This window comes from Panicum virgatum, chromosome 6N (genome assembly GCF_016808335.1).
Source record: "Panicum virgatum strain AP13 chromosome 6N, P.virgatum_v5, whole genome shotgun sequence".
In the NCBI taxonomy this organism is placed as follows: Eukaryota; Viridiplantae; Streptophyta; class Magnoliopsida; order Poales; family Poaceae; genus Panicum; species Panicum virgatum.
This window is the reverse complement of record NC_053150.1, coordinates 41,865,150-41,884,343: the sequence shown is the minus strand read 5'-3', so window position 1 is coordinate 41,884,343 and position 19,194 is coordinate 41,865,150. Positions and strand designations below refer to the sequence as shown.

General features: G+C 47.4%; 1 protein-coding gene across 1 annotated transcript; it reads left to right on the top strand.

Annotated features, from left to right (window-relative positions):
• The first annotated feature begins 6,462 nt into the window (after window positions 1–6,462).
• LOC120677280 (chaperone protein DnaJ-like) lies at window positions 6,463–8,617 on the top strand. The gene is made up of 6 exons (XM_039958426.1): window positions 6,463–7,041; window positions 7,194–7,293; window positions 7,459–7,526; window positions 7,634–7,690; window positions 7,774–7,863; window positions 8,204–8,617. Exons 1-6 carry the CDS (start codon window positions 6,931–6,933, stop codon window positions 8,252–8,254), a joined length of 477 nt encoding a protein of 158 aa, XP_039814360.1. The 5' UTR covers window positions 6,463–6,930; the 3' UTR covers window positions 8,255–8,617.
• Window positions 8,618–19,194: the final 10,577 nt, after the last annotated feature.

The window sequence follows — 19,194 nt, the reverse complement described above, 5'->3', positions numbered from 1 at the left end:
CCTCGGCTTGAGGAACTGTCAATCATATGGTGTAAAAGCCTGAGGGCACTACCAAAAGGGCAATTGATTACACAACCATTACCAAAAGGATCATTGGCTGAAGAATCATTTGGCGGAGCTGAAACTATGTGCCGCCGCTCTGCATTTCCAGCACTAAGGAAACCTCGCTTAAGTGTATTGGGCACCCTTGAAGGAACTCCAGGAGACGAGGTAATATTTCCTCTGCTGGAGGACTTGTCAATTGATGGCTGCCCGAAGTTCACTGACCTACCTGAAGCACCAAAGTTAAGTAAATTAGCCATAGAAGGTAGCATTTTCATAGAAGGAAATAATCAAAAAAATATCCCTACAGGCAGCTAGCAGATACTTTCCTTCATTATCCAGTCTGAGTCTGGCTGTATCACCTGATGACACAGAAACAATGTTGCAGCATGTCAAGCAGGAATAGATCATAAAGTACTCCCCCTGGTAGCTATGATGTTAACTAGGTGCGACGTTCTGTTCTCCTCCCACTCAAGTGCTCTCGCGCTATGGACATGTTTTGCACAGCTAGTAGATTTGACAATTTGCGAATGTGACGCTCTTGTCCACTGGCCAGAAAACGTGTTGCAGGTCCTGGTATCCCTGAGGAAGCTATCAATTCAAAGTTGCAACAAACTGACAGGACAAACAGAAGCTTTTCATGAGCAATCTGCTCCAGCTCCAGAACGGGGTGAACTCCTACCATGTCTGGAGTATCTGTGGATAGTTGGTTGCGCATCTTTGGTAGAGGTCCCCCACCTACCGCAATCTCTCAAGACATTACGTATTGAGTGGTGCAGTAAAAATATCGAGTCCATCGTATTCGGTCAGCAGGGGGATACAACATTGACCAGAAGTTGTGAGACCACATCATCTACAGCTGTACTGAAGCTGTCATCTACAGCCAACCATCCCTTCCTTCCATGCCTAGAATCTCTAACAATACGGAACTTCCGTGGTTTGTCACAGATTGCCAATCTTCCGCCATCTATCAAGACCTTTGTCATTTCTCACTGCAGAAGCTTGGAATCACTGGGATCTTGCTTAGGAGAGCTCCGATCGCTGGAAGAGCTAAGCCTTTATAATTGTAAAAGCCTGATATCCTTACCGGATAGGCCTCAAGCATATTCGTCTCTCAGGGTTCTTAAGATTCAATATTGTAAAAAAATAAAGTTGCTTCCACGGAGCCTGCAGAGCCGTTTGGATTACCTCGACGAGAAAGATCTAGATGCCCATTACGAAGGTAATGTCCAGTTTCCTTGTTTCTTTTAACAAAATGGTCAGGAGCTCATTTAGTGTTGCCTTCAATGCAACTCTCTGCTTAAACATTCTGTTAGTTATCACAAGATGTGGATTTGTGATAAAAAAAATTAACTAGTGCAGTGCTTAGAACCTCTAGCCAACCGTTGATGATACACACACTGATACAGTGGCGGATTTAGGGGGGGGGGGGGGCTCGAGCCCCCTAGTGCCCTGGGATCCATGGATCCCCCCTCATCCCCCCTCCAAATTTTAGATGCCATGTCTGAGGAATGGGGGCTCAAGGTTGAAGACGACTACCATCTCCGTTGTTGGGCCAGCCAGAGCAAAAGGCCCACCCATTTTTAGTTTTGGCCCAAATTGTTGAAGCCCAATTCCAGCACCGAGAGCCCACCCGATCAATCGGCCATCCATTCCCTCTCCATTCACATGGAAATTCAATTCCCCAATCGACCGGCCAAATCCCTAGCTCTACCTCTGCAGGCTCGTCGCGGAGGGGTGAGCGGCGGCGCGGAAGCAGGCGTATGGCGCAAGCGAGCGCAAGGCGCGCGGCGCGCGCGGCCGCGTGTGCGCATGGGCCGTGCGGCCGAGGAGCAGAGCCGCTGAGCCTGGGGCCGGGGCGCCGAGCGCCTTGCGCTCTGGCCTGCGCAGCTGCGCGGCTGGCCGACGGAGCCCTGCAGGCTGCAGCAGGTGCAGTGGCGTGACCGCGTGGGCCCTGCAGGCCTGCAACAGGCGTGCAACAGGCTGCACAGCTATTCAGCCAAGCCAATTAGCCAAAGCTGGGATCCTTTGAAAAAATTCAAGAAAGGTAAATGCCTAAATGGAGTCTGACATTTACGCCTGCTGCATCTATTTTTTTATATGTATGTCAATGATTCAATCGTTCAATCATTAATCCATTCATTATCAATAATGCCTAGAATTGCAAGATGTCTCCTCTAGAGACTAATGATAATACAAGACAACCAAAAATGACCAGAGTAGAGTTTCGATGCTCGGATATCATTAGTGATCCTGGACTAAACCAATTGATGATTATCCATCTGAGATTAGAGATCAAGTTAAGAGGGCATATGTTTTGAGGGGTCCAACTCAACAATCTCTTGGTTTTACATATCCTCGTAAATGGCAAAGTGGTGAATGGAGATCTTTTCAGCACCATTGGTTTGGGAAATATGATTGGTTGGAGTATAGTGAAGCAAAGGATGCAGCATTTTGCATTTTGCAGATTAAAGTGCCAAATATGGATAAGGAAGTCAATGCTAGAGGGACATCTGCACGTAGAAGGCAAAAGGTAACAAATATGCATTTCTACCATGTTGAGATTTTTCTTGCGGCCATCAATGCTATTTTGACAGAGATGAATCATCGATTTAGTGAGGTTAGTTCAGAGTTGTTAGTGTGCATGGCCGCACTTAACCCAAGGAACTCCTTCTCTAGCTTTGATGTGGATAAATTAGTGAGACTAGCTGAAATATATGCTGAAGATTTCGATGTCGGCCATATTTTGTTGTTACCAAGTGAACTTAAAGAATTTCAGGTCCATGTTAGAAACAACAAAGAATTTCTTGGATGCACAGAACTTTCAAAGGTTGCTGAAATTATGGTCAAGACCAAAATGAATACATCTTATCCATTGGTTTATCGGCTCATTGAACTAACACTGATACTTCCGGTGGCAACTGCTTCAGTTGAGAGGGTCTTTTCAGCTATGTCTCTTATAAAGACAGATTTGCGCAACAAAATGGGGGATGAATGGCTCAATGATTTGATGATATGCTATGCCGAGAAGGAAATATTTAGAAGCATCACTAATGAAAAAATCATACAACGGTTTGAAGCCATGAAAAAACGTCGTATGCTACTGACTCAAAAGAATATAGTGGTATGCTTAAATCTCTTCTAATTTCATAGTTTTGTGAAGATATTATTTACCTTGTCACTAATTTTATTTTGCTTTCTGCAGGTTGCTGCTAATGAAGAAGCATAATGGAGTAGTGCTGTAATGGAGATCACATCATCTTTTGGTTTCATAGTTTCATAGTTTGGTATGGATAAAAAACCAGATTTGTCTTTCTGCTCAAGATTAACTGGTTAGTGCTCATGATTTTAGACTAATATATTGTTGATAGGGTATGTTAAGGTTCTAAAAAAAAATTCCTTTAAACTTCAGCCCCCCCTATTTTTATTTCCTGGCTCCGCCGCTGCACTGATACATTATATTTGAGTACACAATGCACAACTAATACACATATATTAATATGAACTTGTAGTGTCTAAACATGTACAATTGGATCAACAAGTTTACGCACCAATATACTGCATTTTGTTACTTTATTTTAGCCGTCCTTTTGCATCTCTTTTTTCTTGTCCCTACAAAGGAATTTAACTATAAGATGATATCCTTGCTTGTTCACTTTTGTTACCTTGCTAAATCGTGTTAATTTTTATCCAAGTGACTTTGTGAAACTTTTCCAACTGCCCTTTGAACTGATACTATTTCCATGATTAGATCTGTTTACATTTAGAGAACCAATTTAAGGCGGATTTGTCCTAACGGTATTGTGCAAATTCACTAGTCCCAGCGCATACAGTTCAAGTATGTGCAGTTTTCTTTACATGGCTTATATCTTTTTAAATAAAAAATATTTTCATCTAAATTTTTTTGTACTATTGGATGTCCTGCATATACACTTTCTAATTTCATGTTGATTTGCATACATAAATCCTGTCATAATTTATTATCACGCCCTCATCTGCCAGAACCAAAGACTCTGACACGTGCAATCAGGAGGCTGGTTGGCAAAGCAGGGACGAGATTGTTCCCGTGTTCCCGAGACGAGGAGAGTGACAGTGATTGAAACACCGATCATGAGATCAAGGACTTGATGGATGTTATCACCAAGGTTTGTGATATATTGTTTCAAATGATGCTATTTTGATTTCAAATGATGCTGACTCCCTATATGCGCTGTGACTTCCTTGTAGGATCCGTACTGAACCTGCAAATGGTGGAATATTACGACTCCTGGTAGAATGTATAAAGCTTTCTCAAGATAATATGCAGTGAAGTCAAGACGAAGTCCGTTATTTTGAGCAGAAAACAACTCATCAGACTGGAAGCTGAAGAATTTAGCAAGTAGAGCTCCATTTTTTTTTTATGAAACCAAGTAGCGCTCCATGCTCCAGTTTTTTATCCTCCTTTTTGGTTTGAACTATGACGTGTTTGTGTGCGTATCTGCTCCAGACACGGCTAGCATTTTCATTTCCGATCAACAGTCCAACATACTCATGTTGTTGTTGTTGTTGTTATTTTTGCGGGTAACATACTCATGTTGTTGTCCGACAAGCTGTCTAAGCTGCTGCTTGACATGGGCTGAAAGTACTGAACTTTATCGAAAATGGTGTGCAGGGTGATCCTGCAAGGCTTTGGATAGCACGGTCTTGTGCAGAGGCCGCCCTGCTTCTTGACACGGCACACGGCAGACACAGCTGCAGCTTGACGGCAGTAGCTTGACGCCCGCCACCTCTCGGATCATGCGAGGCATTCCGTGGGCGTCGTGACCCCGAGCACATAGCACTGCACTCGACATCAGCAAGCTCGTCACCTGCACTGAATAAATATTAGCTGAACAAGTTCATCCTAAGCCATTTTTTTGTCGAGAAGAATATGAGGATCCCAACGAAATAAACAATGGCAACTCGATAGGATGAACGAACTAGATGCAAAATTCGTCCTGAATGCGAAAGTTTGCATTCGACGAATTACTAATTTGGTCGGTTGGATCAGGTCGGCAACTTGCGCTTAGCATTACTGGAGGACATGGCAGGTTGAGGTGACGAAGGAATATATGATCTTAGGCCATATATGCCTGCCTAGGCGCTACCGTATGTTTTGACCCCGCCGTTGAACTGTTTTCTCATACTCTCCCTCCGTTCTAAAAAGAATGCAACTCTCATTCTTCAAGAAGTTAAATAACTTCAAATTTAACTATATTTATACAAAATAGCATTAATATTTATGTTACAACATAAGTATCATTAAATTAAGTGAGAAATCCAAATTACACCCTTAACTATCGTAGAAGTCCGATTTTCAACCTTTAACTACAAAATCGGATAACATATGTCATCCAACTGTTGAAACCGGACCAATTTAGCCCTTGGGTGGTTTCCAAGGTGGTTTTGTATATTTTTAAAAAAATAAAAAAAATTCTAATTAGCTTTAAATAAATCAAAACTAATATTGAATCAGAAAAATATGAAACTAGTAATAATTTTTTCTAAAAATGTAACCTATTTATTATTGCTCTATTGAATCTTATATATTTAAAAACAATAGAAATAATTATAAGCAATTAAATATTATGAAAATAAAAAATTGGATTTGAATAACTGAAAAGTATCATATCAATAGATAGGTTGTATTTTTAGGAAAAAATTTATACCCATTTTGTACTTTTTTTATTTAAAATGAATTAGTTATGAATTTTTTTAGTTTATTTTGAATATTTTTAATTCTCACAAAATAGAAAACTATCTTCAAAACCACATAAAGAACCAAATTTGATCGGTTTCAACAGTTGGATGGTCATTGTTATCTGGTTTTGAAGTTAAAAGTTGAAAATCGAACTTTTGCGATAGTACAAGAGTGTAAACGGGTTTTTCCCTTAAATTAATCACGTGACATATTTTTGTAAGAAATCTATTTGGACACGTAAACATTAGTAAATATTTATATAAATTTGATCAAATTTGGAATTATTTGAGTCCTCCGGAAGTGAGAGTTGTATTTTTAGGACAAAGGGAGGAGTTGTGAGCAGGAACTGGATGAAAGGGCACACGCACGACGGAGTTAGCATTATCACCAAAAAATTAAAAAAAATACACCCCAGTCGGAGTCGGTCGCAGGTACAGTAGTCGGTTAGGGAGCACGCTCTCATCGCGTGGCTCCAAACAAAACACTGGCGATAAGCGCATGGGCTGCGCGCTGCCACGGCGCACGGGCAGCAGCAACGCCCCAGCCCTGATCAGCCTCGAAGAGCTGGAGATCCATCGAACTTGCCGGCACGCACCTCCCGCCTCCCGGGGAGGAAGACGAGGACTGTGCGCTGCACCCTTCACCCCCACGCCGCACCTACCCCTACTACCATCTACGGATCTACCACCAGAGCCCGCCCTGGGGGCAGGCCAAACGTACCACGGCAGGGTCGGCCACTCCGTCCAGCCAGTCACCAGTGGCTCAGCGAGTGAGCCAGCAGCAGGTAGCTGGCGACCGGGGGGCCTTTTTGGCGGACGTGGACGCGACGGCCACGCCACGCGCTGCCGGTGCTGGCCGACGCCGTCGCGGGGGGCTCGCTCGCTCGCGCGGCGGCGGCGCGGCATAAAAAAATACCGCAAGTGCCAGCGGCAAGGTGGCCCCCTTGCGCCTGCTTGCTGGCTGGCTGGCTCCCCGATTCCTGGTGCAGGTGCAGCGCACGGCCGGGGGTGCGCTCGCCGGCGCCGCGGCTATAAGTAGCGCGCGCGCGCGCCGCGGCAGAGCACACTCGGCAGCCACGCGCACGCACACACAGCTCGAGCTCGCGGCGAGTCGAGCACGCCCCGCGCATCCGACGAGGCGGCTGCTGGTGGATTTGGTCTGCGGACGCGATGGCCGGCGGCGGCGGCAGCGGCGGGAGGGTGAGCCTGTACGCGGTGCTGGGCGTGGCCAGCGACTGCTCCGAAGCCGAGCTGCGCAGCGCCTACCGCAAGCTCGCCATGGTCCGTGCCGTGCTCGACCCGTCGCTCTGCTTCCTCTGCTCCCTCCTCGCCCCCTGCGTGCTCGGCTTGCTCTGTTTCGCCGGCCGGCTCGGCTCGGCTCAGCTCTGCTCGGCCCGTTGCTTGCTCACACCCGTGCCGCGGTTTTTGGGCAGAGATGGCACCCCGACAAGTGCGCCGGCGCGGGGAGCTCCGGCGGCGGCGGCGCCGACGCGGCCAAGGCGAGGTTCCAGAAGATCCAGGGAGCCTACGCCGGTAAAACCTCGACGACCGGTGCTTGCGCATTGGGATATTTATTTATTTAATCCCTCCATCTCCATGGCTTATCTTGTGGTAACAACTTTTCAATTCACGGAGATGAATCAAAATAGTAATAACGACAGAAAAAGTGACTTTTTTTTTAAACTGGAAACTGAGCAGTTCTGTCGGACCCCAACAAGCGGATCCTGTATGACGTCGGGGCCTACGACAGCGACGGCGACGATGACGTACGCGCCGCCGCACAAACTCTGCACCTGCCAGTTCCGGCTGCAAAGAGAGATTTTTTTTCCGCGGCGGGCCCGGCCCGGCTGACCTTTTCCCGTCTCTCTCGCAGGGCGCCGGGGAGATCCTCGGAGACATTCTCGACGCCATGAGCCAGGCAGGCCCTGCCGTAAGAACTCGCTCGCCATTGTTCGGAAAAAAAGGCTGCTGCTTTTCATACAGGGTGGATTTGACGTGCATGCGTCCTTGCAGGAGCAGGGCAAGGGGGAGAGCCTGGAGGACCTGCAGCGGCAGTTCGAGGAGCTGTTCCTGCGGCCGTCGCCGTCGTCCTTCTGCCCGCCGGTGCGTGCCGCCGCCCGCTCGATCGATCCTTCACCCACCATTCCCTTCCTCCTTTTTCGCCCGGAGCCGACAAGGCCGGCCAGTGCCTGCCCGCCGTGTCCGTCCGTCCGTCCGTCGTTGTCGCTCTCCAGCAGATGGCCCCCCTGTCGGGGCGGCGGCGCTCTCGCTTTGTGGCACGCACGAGCAGCTAGTCGATCGATCAGGGTCCACGAGGCTCGACGTCGGCACGCGGCTGCTTCGCTGCACTGATCTCCTCCGTCAACGTCAACAGTTCGATCCGACCGCGGCGACGTGCGGCCAGATGAGTTTAACCGTGCATCTGTGTATGTTCTGGCTGCAGGACGACGCCGCCGGGAAGTCGGCGGCCAAGAGGAGGACCGCGCGGAAGTAGGGCCGGCGAGTGCCGGCCCGCGCGTGATTGAAGAAGACGCACGCTGCGATTTGGGATGATCTACTATGTAATGAGCCAGCAGTGACAGCGACCTGCGAGTACCGGAGGAGGCTGCCAGTTCTGTTTCTGTCTGTGTGACCCAATAACCCCCAGCGGCGGCCTCCTGCACATTCTGATGCTTGGCGTGCTCTCAACTTTGTTGCTACAGATTGGTGCCGTTATTAGAATTAGATGGCCACGCACACACCCACACCCACACCCGTCTCTGTACGCGCGCACCATGCCTTGTCGAATTAACAAGACGCCGTTGGGAATTTCCCCCAAGTGCTTGCTTCATGCTATTTGAATGCGCTAAGTTTTCTTCTTTAGCAGAATCCCTGCTGTCAGACTTCATACCAGTTGCTTGTTTGATTAGTGACTAAACTTTAGGCCCCGTTCAGTTCCCAAAATTTTTTGCCCAGTATCCATCACATCGAATCTTCAGACACATGCATGGAGCATTAAATAGAGTTGAAAAAATAACTAATTACATAGTCTAACTGATTAGCACGAACTAAATTTTTTAAGTCTAATTAGTCTATAATTGGATATTATTTGTTAAGTAACAACGAAATGTGCTACAGTATCAAAACACAAACTTTTTCACCAACTAAACACACTTTGAGTCTCAATGCATCAGTTTTTTTATCTTTAGAAGTATTAAATAAAATCTAGTTACAAAATTAATTGCAAAACTCTAAGCTAATTTTTGAGATTAATCTAATTAGATATGTTATTTTATAATTAGCGGATGATTACTGCTATATTACTATAACAAATTATGGATTCACTATATAAAAAATTATATAGATTTTATTTAACACATCTGAATAGCAAGATTATCAGTTGACGTGACGGAGACTAAAGTTGATCCGAACGACGTTCTGGCAATCCACGGCTAGCTTTTCGGTTGCTGCGCAAGCTCCCGCCGTTCCGAGCCGGCGGCGGCTTCGCTCCTGAGCCCCGCGCGCGCCCGTCGCGTGCGACGCCCGTACCGGCGGGCGGCGCCATGGCTGGGCGCGCACGTGCGGAAGCCGGCTCTCTCCTCAGGTGGCCGTGGCCCTGCAGAGTGCATAGGCTGTTGGCTACTAGAGCGCAGCAGGATTGCCAGCAAGCATCTGTGCGAAAAGCCGCGCGCGAGTGGCGCAAGTTGCCGCGGCGCGCTGCGGCTCCCTGCATCTCCTGACCGGTCGTCGACGCCCTTTGCGCGTGCGTGCGTGCGTGCGTGCGTGCGTGAGCGGTGGCTGGATTCCTGATGCGGACCGCGCAAAGGCAAGCGGCCGCCGCCGACCAGTTCGCCGCCCAGGGAGGAAAGCGCGGCGCTTCGCCCGAAGCCTCTCGCGCCGGACCCTCCTCAACCCGGTGGTCCACGCAAACCTGATCGGCCGGCCCGCGGCAGGGCAGGAAGCCAAGAACCATGGTCGATTCCACAGCGCTCGCGCGCGCCCGCCGGCATCTCGTGTTACAACAACTTGCAGTTCAGCCGAGACCGTCCTATCCTAACCCGGGCCGGTGACCGGCGGCGGCGGCGGCGGCGACGGCGACGGCGACGTGGGAACCAAACCGAAAAGGCGACCGGCAACTTGGGATTATTATTTCTTCGAGTTGTCCTCTAGGTGGATCGATCCTGGTCAAGTGCGCAGATCCGCCGCGCTCGACAGCGACGCCCGCCCCCAGCAGGTGACGGGAGAGAGGAAAGGAGAGGAGGAAGAACAACGAGGAACGATTCCTCCTCGGCAAGTTGGGGGGCGCCACTTGGACTGGGGGAGCCACTTCGGGAAAGGTCTGGCCGACTGGCTCCCCAGCCGACTGAGCCCAAAGTGGATGTGGATTGATCGAAGTGGCTGCACTGTGCGGCTCGCCTGTACAGGTCGCGACGGTGACGCCTGCCCTGGTGACTGAAAACTGAATCTCTGGCCTGTGGCCTCCCAAGTCAAACCTCAGTAAGATGAAACAGTAGTACAGTCGAGAACGTATTGTGTTGGCATGCATCGACGTGACTAGCTACATCCACAATGTAAGAGAAGTACTAAAATTTGGCTGTGTTTAGATACCTGCTAAAGGTGGAAAAAAAATCACATCAGACACTGTAGCACATTGTAGCATATTTTGTTTATTTGGGTAAATATTGTCCTACCATGACCTAACTAGGCTCAAAAGATTCGTCTCGCAACGTACATCAAAACTATGCAATTAGTTTTTTATTTACCTACATTTAGTACTCCATACATAGATTATTTGCTATATTTAATGTTTCGATGTGATGGAGATGTAATGAAAAATTTGGAGTTTTTGTGGTATCTAAACACACCCTTTATCTACCGGCCACCTTTACTTTTGTGTACATCTCCGGCGTACTTCAAGTTGCACTACAGGTGCGCAAGTTGGTTACGATTCGTGCAAAGATAGGACGTTAAACACTGTGTGACAAGGACAAGGAATGTTACAAAAAAAAAAGGTTATGCCAATCGAAATTAGTGTGGCGTTCACGTGGGTTTTGCTGACGCATAGGCATGGAAAAGGATCACCCCGCGCCTCTTGGTGGTGGCGCACTGGTGGTGATAGATGTTGAAGGTCTTCTTTTCAGGTGGTGCATGTATAAGGTTTTTCACTCAAACTAGTGGACACTGGAGGAGTTAGAATTTTGAGGTTGGGTATTTCCCTTTTCATGCCAAAACAAAATGCTTGATCGATTAATGCGGAGCATACTTTCCGTGTTTTGGCCTCTTAAAGTTCATCAGTTGATTTTTCTTCGATTTCTAGAACTCTACAGTATAGAGGAGTGACACAAACACTAACTAAACAAATTAAGCAAGAGAAATAAGAAAATTAAATTTTGCTTAGTTGATACTCCCATTGGTTTTTTTACATGTTGTATTAGGTTTGTCCTAAGTCAGATTTGTTCAATTTTGACTAAATTTATAGAAAAATATGGCAACATTTATGCTATCTATACATTATCAAAAATATATCATGATGGATTCAATAAAATAAATTTGGAATTGTAGATATTATTATATTTCCCAATAAATTTGTTGGACAAATTTAACTGAGAACAAATATAATAATACGACATGTAAATAAAATTAGACGGAGTATTCCCTCGTTTGATGCTACACTGCGGCTTGGTGCTGGCTTGCTGTAACATCCTGTGTTTTTCATAGGGTGTTTATTGTGCACAAATGTGAAATTTCAAAAACTTTTTTTATGGGAATGAAAATAGCTAGAACAACTCTAAGGCAAACTCTATCTCTATCAAATTCCTAGAAAATAAAATCAAAATTTTCACATAAGGACCAAAATGATAGTGTAAATTATTTCGATTTTATTTAGATTTATACCTCTACCCTGTTTAAAGCTATTTGGATAATTTTTATTTGAACTTGTGTGGTTCTAGTTTTGATTAGGTCATTCAAATCAAAAACAAAATCTAACCTCACCTCGGGCCAAACACCCCCCTACTCGACCCACCTAAAGGCCTGCTAACCGGACAGCGCATGGCCCAGCCCGCTCGCCCCTCAGGGCGCTTTTTTCTTTTTTATATTTAAAAAAATAAAAATTTCAAAAATATATGTTTGTTTTGAATTATTTTAAAAATACCCCCGGTCGCCCTCCCATAGGGCGACAGACCTTTAGTGTAATTTTTTTTTTCAAATTTGCAACGAGGTTCCTGGAAAAAAAAAGGGGCCTGTCGCCCACCCCTGGGGCGACAGGGGCCTGTCGCCCGTTGGGGGGGACAGGGTCCCCTCCCCCTAAGTCGCCGTATGCCGCCATTCCCTTTGTCATTTGAGCTTAAAAATTCAGGAAAAAAGCCAGCCCTTGCCGTCATTCCCTTTGTCATTTGAGCCTAAAAATTCATGAAAAAAACTGGAGTGGTTGCCGTGTTGTCACATCTTTTTGAAATGGTGGAAGGGCACTGCTATTGGGTCACGTATGTCTGGGCAAAGAATGCGATATTTGGGAAACCCGTGATCGCCGTGCTGAGCAGTGGCAACCTGTGATCTCGTACTCGCAGCTAGATACACTATGGTTCCTATTTTGAGCTATTCGAGCGTGTAGTCGTCATCATCGTCGGCAGGATCTCGGCCGCTAACTCCTACCGCACCTAACTTGTCCTTCATTAAATCACGGAAAAAAATCGCAAAAACTTCTCTTATTTCACGAGCATTATGGAACCCACAAACATAACAAGTTCACATCAATAGTATTTATAGAAACAAATGACAAGTAAACTAGCACAATCATAAACATCGGATACAAATAAGCGGTCCACAGCTATCTCATTACAAGTAAACATCAGAGATACAAACATCAGATATATCTAACCACCCCTAGGGCGTTGGACCCTCTTAGCCCTCTGCTAGGCACGGACATGGCCCTCGGAGTAGGTGAGAACATCCGGAGACCTCACCTGTCGCTCAGGACGCGCAAGGGGCTGTGGTGTCTGCTGCTGAGAGATCCCAAGTGGTGCTCCTCCTAGCTGTGAATACCCCAAGACATCGGGGTCACCTTGCGCGGCAGGCTCTTCTGGAGTCAAGCTGTCGAAGTCGTCTAAGGTGAAGGTCTCGTTATCTGGTCGAAAGGAGGAAGAAGAAGGTCCGGCGCCCGCATCGGGGTAGAATCCTACGCAAAAAATGTGGATGTTAGCGTACGCTCGTATATGTCGTCATGACATGTAGAAACCGAAATACGAAACATAAACTAACCTGTGTAGACCGGTATCTGTGGCCCCGGTACCATCCCTGGATACGGTCCGCCAACTGGTGCTGTCTCTCTAAACATTCCAGTATGGCCGAACGCAGTAGCTGGATCGTATCCTGTATGTGATATTAGTAAATATGTAGGAACACTTGATCTAATTTTAAAAAGATATGTACGTTACCTGCACTTGGGAAGAACTGCGACGTCGGCCCGTGCACGGTCGACGGACACGGGAACGACGACGAGGCCTGGGACGACCCGTGGCTGTCATCGAACTGCACACGGCTTCCCAAGTTGTGCACTACCTGACGCAACTGATCATGCTGCCTCGACCATGCCTCTGTCTGCTCAAACTGGGTCATTGGGGATCCGGCACGTACCCTCGTCAGGTAAGTCGAGCAGTCCGTCTCCATCATGTTGCAAAGACGAAACTGCATCCATTCAGTAAAGGTACAGTTACAAACACATGAATTATCTTATGAATATGAATATATATATGCAAATATGATCAAGAGACTCACCGCGCCAGCTAGTGCCTCCACGTGGTGCCGGGCATAGCCATCCTGAGGCCTCGCCTGGTGTGGCTGCGGGTGAGTGTCAACAAAAACCAGACGAGCCCGAGTCCGGGGTAAGTACCAGGTGAGGTAAGCCCTAAAGGAGCTGTCTGTGTGTGGTCCTGTTGGATGGACCAAGTGCTCGTCTGCCTGTTCCCATTGGTCCACCCATGGCTGCATCTTGGTGAGCCAATCATCAGAGCATGGCAAGCCACTCCTTGACAACCTACAAAGTGGACCACGAAGAATCGTTAGATTCGACACGAATGTATGAGTCAAGTTCATTCATAATTACCTGTGGTCCTGGCGGCTGACAAGCTCCAACGCGGTGAGCACCGGAAACTCCTGGCGCTGCCCAAACTGTCTCCTGACTCTCCAGGGGCAATATGCCTCAACCGCGATGTCATAAACCAGGACGGCGGTAATAAGCCACATGCTCGCATTCACTTGGGGGTTGCTGATGTTTATGCTTGCAGCCGTGTAACGCTCTCTGAAATACTTCATGCACCAATACATGATGAACTCAACAGTTCCCACAAGAGAAAAGGCACGGCAAGAACGCATAACCATATTGAAACACTCTGCATGGTTTGTTGTCTGAATACCATACCGTATTCCGTTGGTATCATAAAAGAAAGACCATTTCTCCTTAGGTGCACCTCGAATCCAGTGTGAAAATGGCTTCTCAATTGAATCCCTAGCCTCTGCAGCCTGACTCGTGCCAGCTCCTGATGCCCTTACCTTCACTAGCTCTGCAGTCAACTGATCAAGCATCTACCATAATGCATTGAATTTTCTCTGTTAATTTTGGGTGCACAACCTCTTAAACAGGTTCTTAAGATCCTTGTTCTTGAAGTGGTCATAGAAGTTTGCACCCATATGCCTAATGCACCACCTGTTTTGGACATCGGGCCACAATGGAGGCGTTGTCGCAGTTCCACGTTGCAATTTCAGTATTGATTGTAGCAGACCTGCATGCCTATCACTAATAAGGCACACATCTGGACGTGCAGCAACAACATGAACCTTCACTCGTTCAAGGAACCAATACCAACTGTCTATGTTCTCATTCTCAACAAATACAAATGCGAGCGGAACTATTTGGTTGTTGCAATCTACACCGATTGCGGTGAGTATCTGACCTTTATACCTTCCAGTCAGAAATGTGCCATCAATGCAGATCACCGGAAGACAAAACTGAAATGCTCTAACACAAGCACCTATGCAAAAGAAGGCTCGTTGCATAATTCTTTGTCCCCTAGTCACGGCTGGTACGAGGTATGTGTCATAAAAGCTTCTAGGATTTCTAGCAACAACCTGGGATAACATACGAGGTAGGTTATCATATGATGCCTCGTATGTGCCGAACTGCATCTCGAACACTCTTTGTTTAGCCCGCCATGCCTTCAAATAACTGATGGTGTACTGGTAAGTCTGCTCAATGTGTCGAACAATCATTTTTGGCTCATAATTTAGATTGTCCATAATAAACCCATACATTTGCTTTGCAACAAAGTCGCATGATATATTGCGATGCGAGGGAAGAACTTCTGACAGCAAACAAGTGTGCTCTGTCACAATGGAACATTTCCAGTTTGACTTCCATTTTCCCTTGAATGCATGTACTCGCCATGGATATCCAGCATTCACACACTTCACCTCATATTCTTTACTGCCAAACTTTACGACTCTGAATTCTCGTTTCAATGATATTGTCCATAGTCTCACAGCATCTTTTACGGCTTCAATGTTTGGATATGTTGCACCTTGCACTACCTCATTCTCTCTGTACTCCCACTCCTGATTTCGTACCTCTTCTGCGACATGACTGTCAAAACCATGCTCCTTCCACTCTTTTGGCAATGAGTACTGCTCGTCATCAGATGAGCCCTCATATTCTTTCATTTCTATTGCGGTTTGGTCTTCTGCCTCCATCTCGTCCACAATGCTATGTATCCTCTCTCCCTCATCAGCAAGGCCCTGTGGTCCCATGTTTTGGTTCTCTGTCTCTTCTGACTCATTTTGGTCAACATAATTGGTCTCTCTTCGAATACTCGGAGTTCCTTGATCTGCACAATGTTGGATTTCATTTTGTGTCTTCTCCCGGATTTGAACAAGAATGGCCAAAGGCCACCCATGCTCTAGAGCTGCTTGCATGTACTTCTGCCAGTCATCAGTGCTGTGTATCATCATCAATTCCCATAATTCACTTTTTAACTCCCAATTAACAAGAGACTGGATAGTGATCACATGTGTCAACGGATCAACACGGAACCCACGCTGCAGCCACTTACGTATGGAACCAAAACTCCTTTCTAGAGGTTTATCTATGGCGCTAGATGTGCACTTAAAGGCAGAAAGATCTACTCCATTTGGCCCATACATAACATTGTATTCACCATAAAATACTTGAAACTGCATCTTGCTCGACATATCTGTATATCACATAATACTTATCGAGTTGTACTCTTTACTTCACTACCTTATTCAATAATCCGTAAAAACTAAGTATGAAATTTAACTACAACGTATAAGTATTCATAACTATGTGATGACACTCAAATTCTATACTGCATATGCCAAATTCTATTCTAAATCATAATTAATTTATAAACACGTCTCTAATAGTACTGCAATTGTAATAATAAATACGTAGTATTAATTTTCTAAACTAATTTACTACTACGTAACTACAAACTAAAGTATCATTAAACTCATAATTAAATGGTTCTACTATAGCACTAATTAAATTAAATTACTCACCCGTACTTAAATTACTCATACTTAAATGCGTAGTACTTAAATAGAAAAATATATAAACTAAATGTACTAACCCGCAGATCACAAGTGCTGAATCCGACAGGGCTTCGCCGCTTCTCTTTTCCTCACCTCTCTCTTTTTTTCTGGATTTTTGCTGGAATTTTAGGGCTGAAATGAGGAGGGAAGGGGGGGTTGGACCTTATATAAGGGGGGATACCCCGGTCGCTCGAGGGGGGCGGGGGGGGGGGGGGGGGGGGGGGCGACAGGCCCCCCTGTCGCCCGCGGAGGGGGCGACAGGCCCCTGCCGCGCCCGTGGGCGGGCCCGCCCACTGGTCGCCCTGGGGGGGGGACAGCACCCTGTCGCCCGTTGCAGGGGCGACAGGTCCCCTTTTTTTCCAGGGACCTCGTTGCAAATTTGAAGAAAAAAAATTACACTAAGGGCCTGTCGCCCTATGGGCGGGCGACTGGGTGGTATTTTTGAAATAATTCAAAACGGACATATATTTTTGAAGTTTTTATTTTTTTAAATATAAAAAAGAAAAAAGCGCCCCCTCAGGTGCGCAGCGCATGCGGCCCGGCATGGCTCGACTTGCTTCGGCCCACATTGTTGTCGCCGTCTTTTTACCCTTTTCGCCTCCGCGCCGACCCAACCTTCTCGCGGCCTGCCCTGCGCCTGTTGCCGCTGCTACCTTGGGTTCGCGTTGGGACCATTCGCTGTGTTCGCTTGGCTTATCAGCTAACCAGCCTACAGTATTGTTCTCTCATACTAAATTAGCACCAGCCACCAACTACCAGCCAGTCAGCAGTACTGTTCTCTCATAACAAATCAGCACCAGCCATCAGCCACAACACAGCGAACACAGCGATTGACGACCGAATGGAGCAGCGTGTCAAGACTCGCTTGCTTCCAGTGTATCGAGCAGCCCTCCACATGACTTATGCCTTGTCAAATGGCAAGAGCTAGCTGCTAGCTCTAAGCTGGCATCTGTTGAGATGAATAGACCGTCTTGAGAGCTATTTCTTCACTTCACGCTAGCTCTTCACTTTTGCTAGTGTTTATCAAGTATAAACTATTTTTGCTAGTTTAGAGCTACCCCTTTGGAGCCTTAATAAACAATATTTTGGTGTAATAAATAATTAAGAAAAAAGTTCATTTACTCCCTTCAAGTATAAGCAAAGTCTGAATAGCGCCCTAAACCATAACTTCAATTTACTATCTAATTTCAAATTTTACGAAGTAGAAGTAGACATCACAATAGATATTTTAAAAAATTGTTATAATTTTTCATCATCATTTGTCATATAATTTTGAACTCCAATGATTAATGTATTATTAAATATCCTAACCTATCAAAATAAAGATAAAAATTATGATATATTTTTATAACATGTGTTATGATGTGTACTATCACCTTGTAAATTTTCAACTTAAAACTCCACTAATGCATGGAGAAATGAAAAAGAAAATTTGTATTAGAGTGTAATTTGAATCAAAAAGCAAAGGTAAAATAAACTAAATTATAGTTTAGGGGGTTATTCAAACTTTGACTATAGTTGAAGGAGTAATTTAGACTTTTTCCAATAATTTGAATTCGAAAGGCATGACTGGGTCAGATGGGTCCACGGGCTAAGCCTGTTTGGAGGGGGCGGCGGTATAGGCCGCGACTCTAGTTCGGCCCAAAGGACCTGGCTGATGTGGGCTCATCGACACCGCCTGGCAGGTGGTGGAAAGCCCGAGTTTCTCAAAAAAAAAGTGGTGGAAAGCCCGAAGAGAGGGGAAGAAAAACGAGTAAATTTCCTCTATGCCATTGGAAAATTGAGATGATCCCTTATGTGCCATTAGAAATTAGCTCATCCCTTCTATGCCATCGTTTATAATTTTCCATCCCCTCTATGCCATTGTTGTTAAGTCTTCCTAACAGATCCGGTAAAGGGTATGGTGAAAAGACCAGAATACCCCTCCGTTCCGTCTCCAGTTGCTTCTTTTTTTTCCCGAGCGGCCCACCCCCTCCCCATCCTGATGCCGCCAGAGCCCCCTGCCGCCGAACCCTAGGCTCTGCCGCCGATCTGAACGAGCGGCGCGCCTCCCTCCCTTTTGCGGGCCCCGCGTGCCCCAGCCTGGTGGGACGGAGCCAGTGTTGGGGGCAGCTCCTCTCTGTCTCCTCCGCCCATGGCGCCGCCGGAACCTTCGTCCACGCGCTGCTCCGCCTTGGCACCACCTCCGGGTCCGAGCTCGAGGTCGCCGCTGCCTCTCCACCTCGCCGCAGCCGGCCTCGAGTGTTCCCCGCCACGCGACGTCGCACCGCGCGGCGGCCTCGCGTGCACGCCGCTGCGGCCGCTCCGCCTCGCCGCGGAGCGGCAAGGGGCGCGGCAAAGGGGCCGTGGCGAGGGGGCAGGGGAGGGAAAGGACGGTGCGGCTCCGCGGATCGCCGGAGTAGGGAACAGGGGAGGGGCCGCGCTCCATGGCCGGCCGCGCACCTCACCGAAGCAGGGGCCGCCTGCTCACCGCCGCCGCCGCCCGGCAAGCGCGCCGGCCACCGATCGCCGTCCCGAGCTCGGCGCCGTGGAGGTCGACGCCGCCGAGCCCAGATCCAGCGGCGCTCGCGGAGGAGGGAGGAGGGAGCAGGCGCCGCGGCGGGAGGATGCGCCAGCCCTGCTCGCCGCCGGTCCTGCTCACCGCCGGTCCTCCCCGCCGCTCGGATCCGCTCGAGAGGAGGCCGCGAGGAGGTGGTGGAGGGAGCACGGGAGCACGGTGACCTCCCGCGCGAGGGAGGGTGGGCCGCTCGGGAAAAAAGAAGTAACTGGAGAGGGAACGGAGGGGTATTCTGGTCTTTTCGCCATACCCTTTAACTGATCTGTTAGGGAGACTTAACAGCAATGGCATGG

What these genes read in the sequence shown, in the direction of transcription:
- LOC120677280 (XM_039958426.1), top strand. Translation starts at nt 6,931, where the DNA reads ATGGCCGGCGGCGGCGGCAGCGGCGGGAGGGTGAGCCTGTACGCGGTG. An exon ending in GATCCAGGGAGCCTACGCCG is followed by an intron (nt 7,294 to 7,458) that starts GTAAAACCTCGA and finishes GAAACTGAGCAG; the next exon opens with TTCTGTCGGACCCCAACAAG. An exon ending in CGTCGTCCTTCTGCCCGCCG is followed by an intron (nt 7,864 to 8,203) that starts GTGCGTGCCGCC and finishes TTCTGGCTGCAG; the next exon opens with GACGACGCCGCCGGGAAGTC.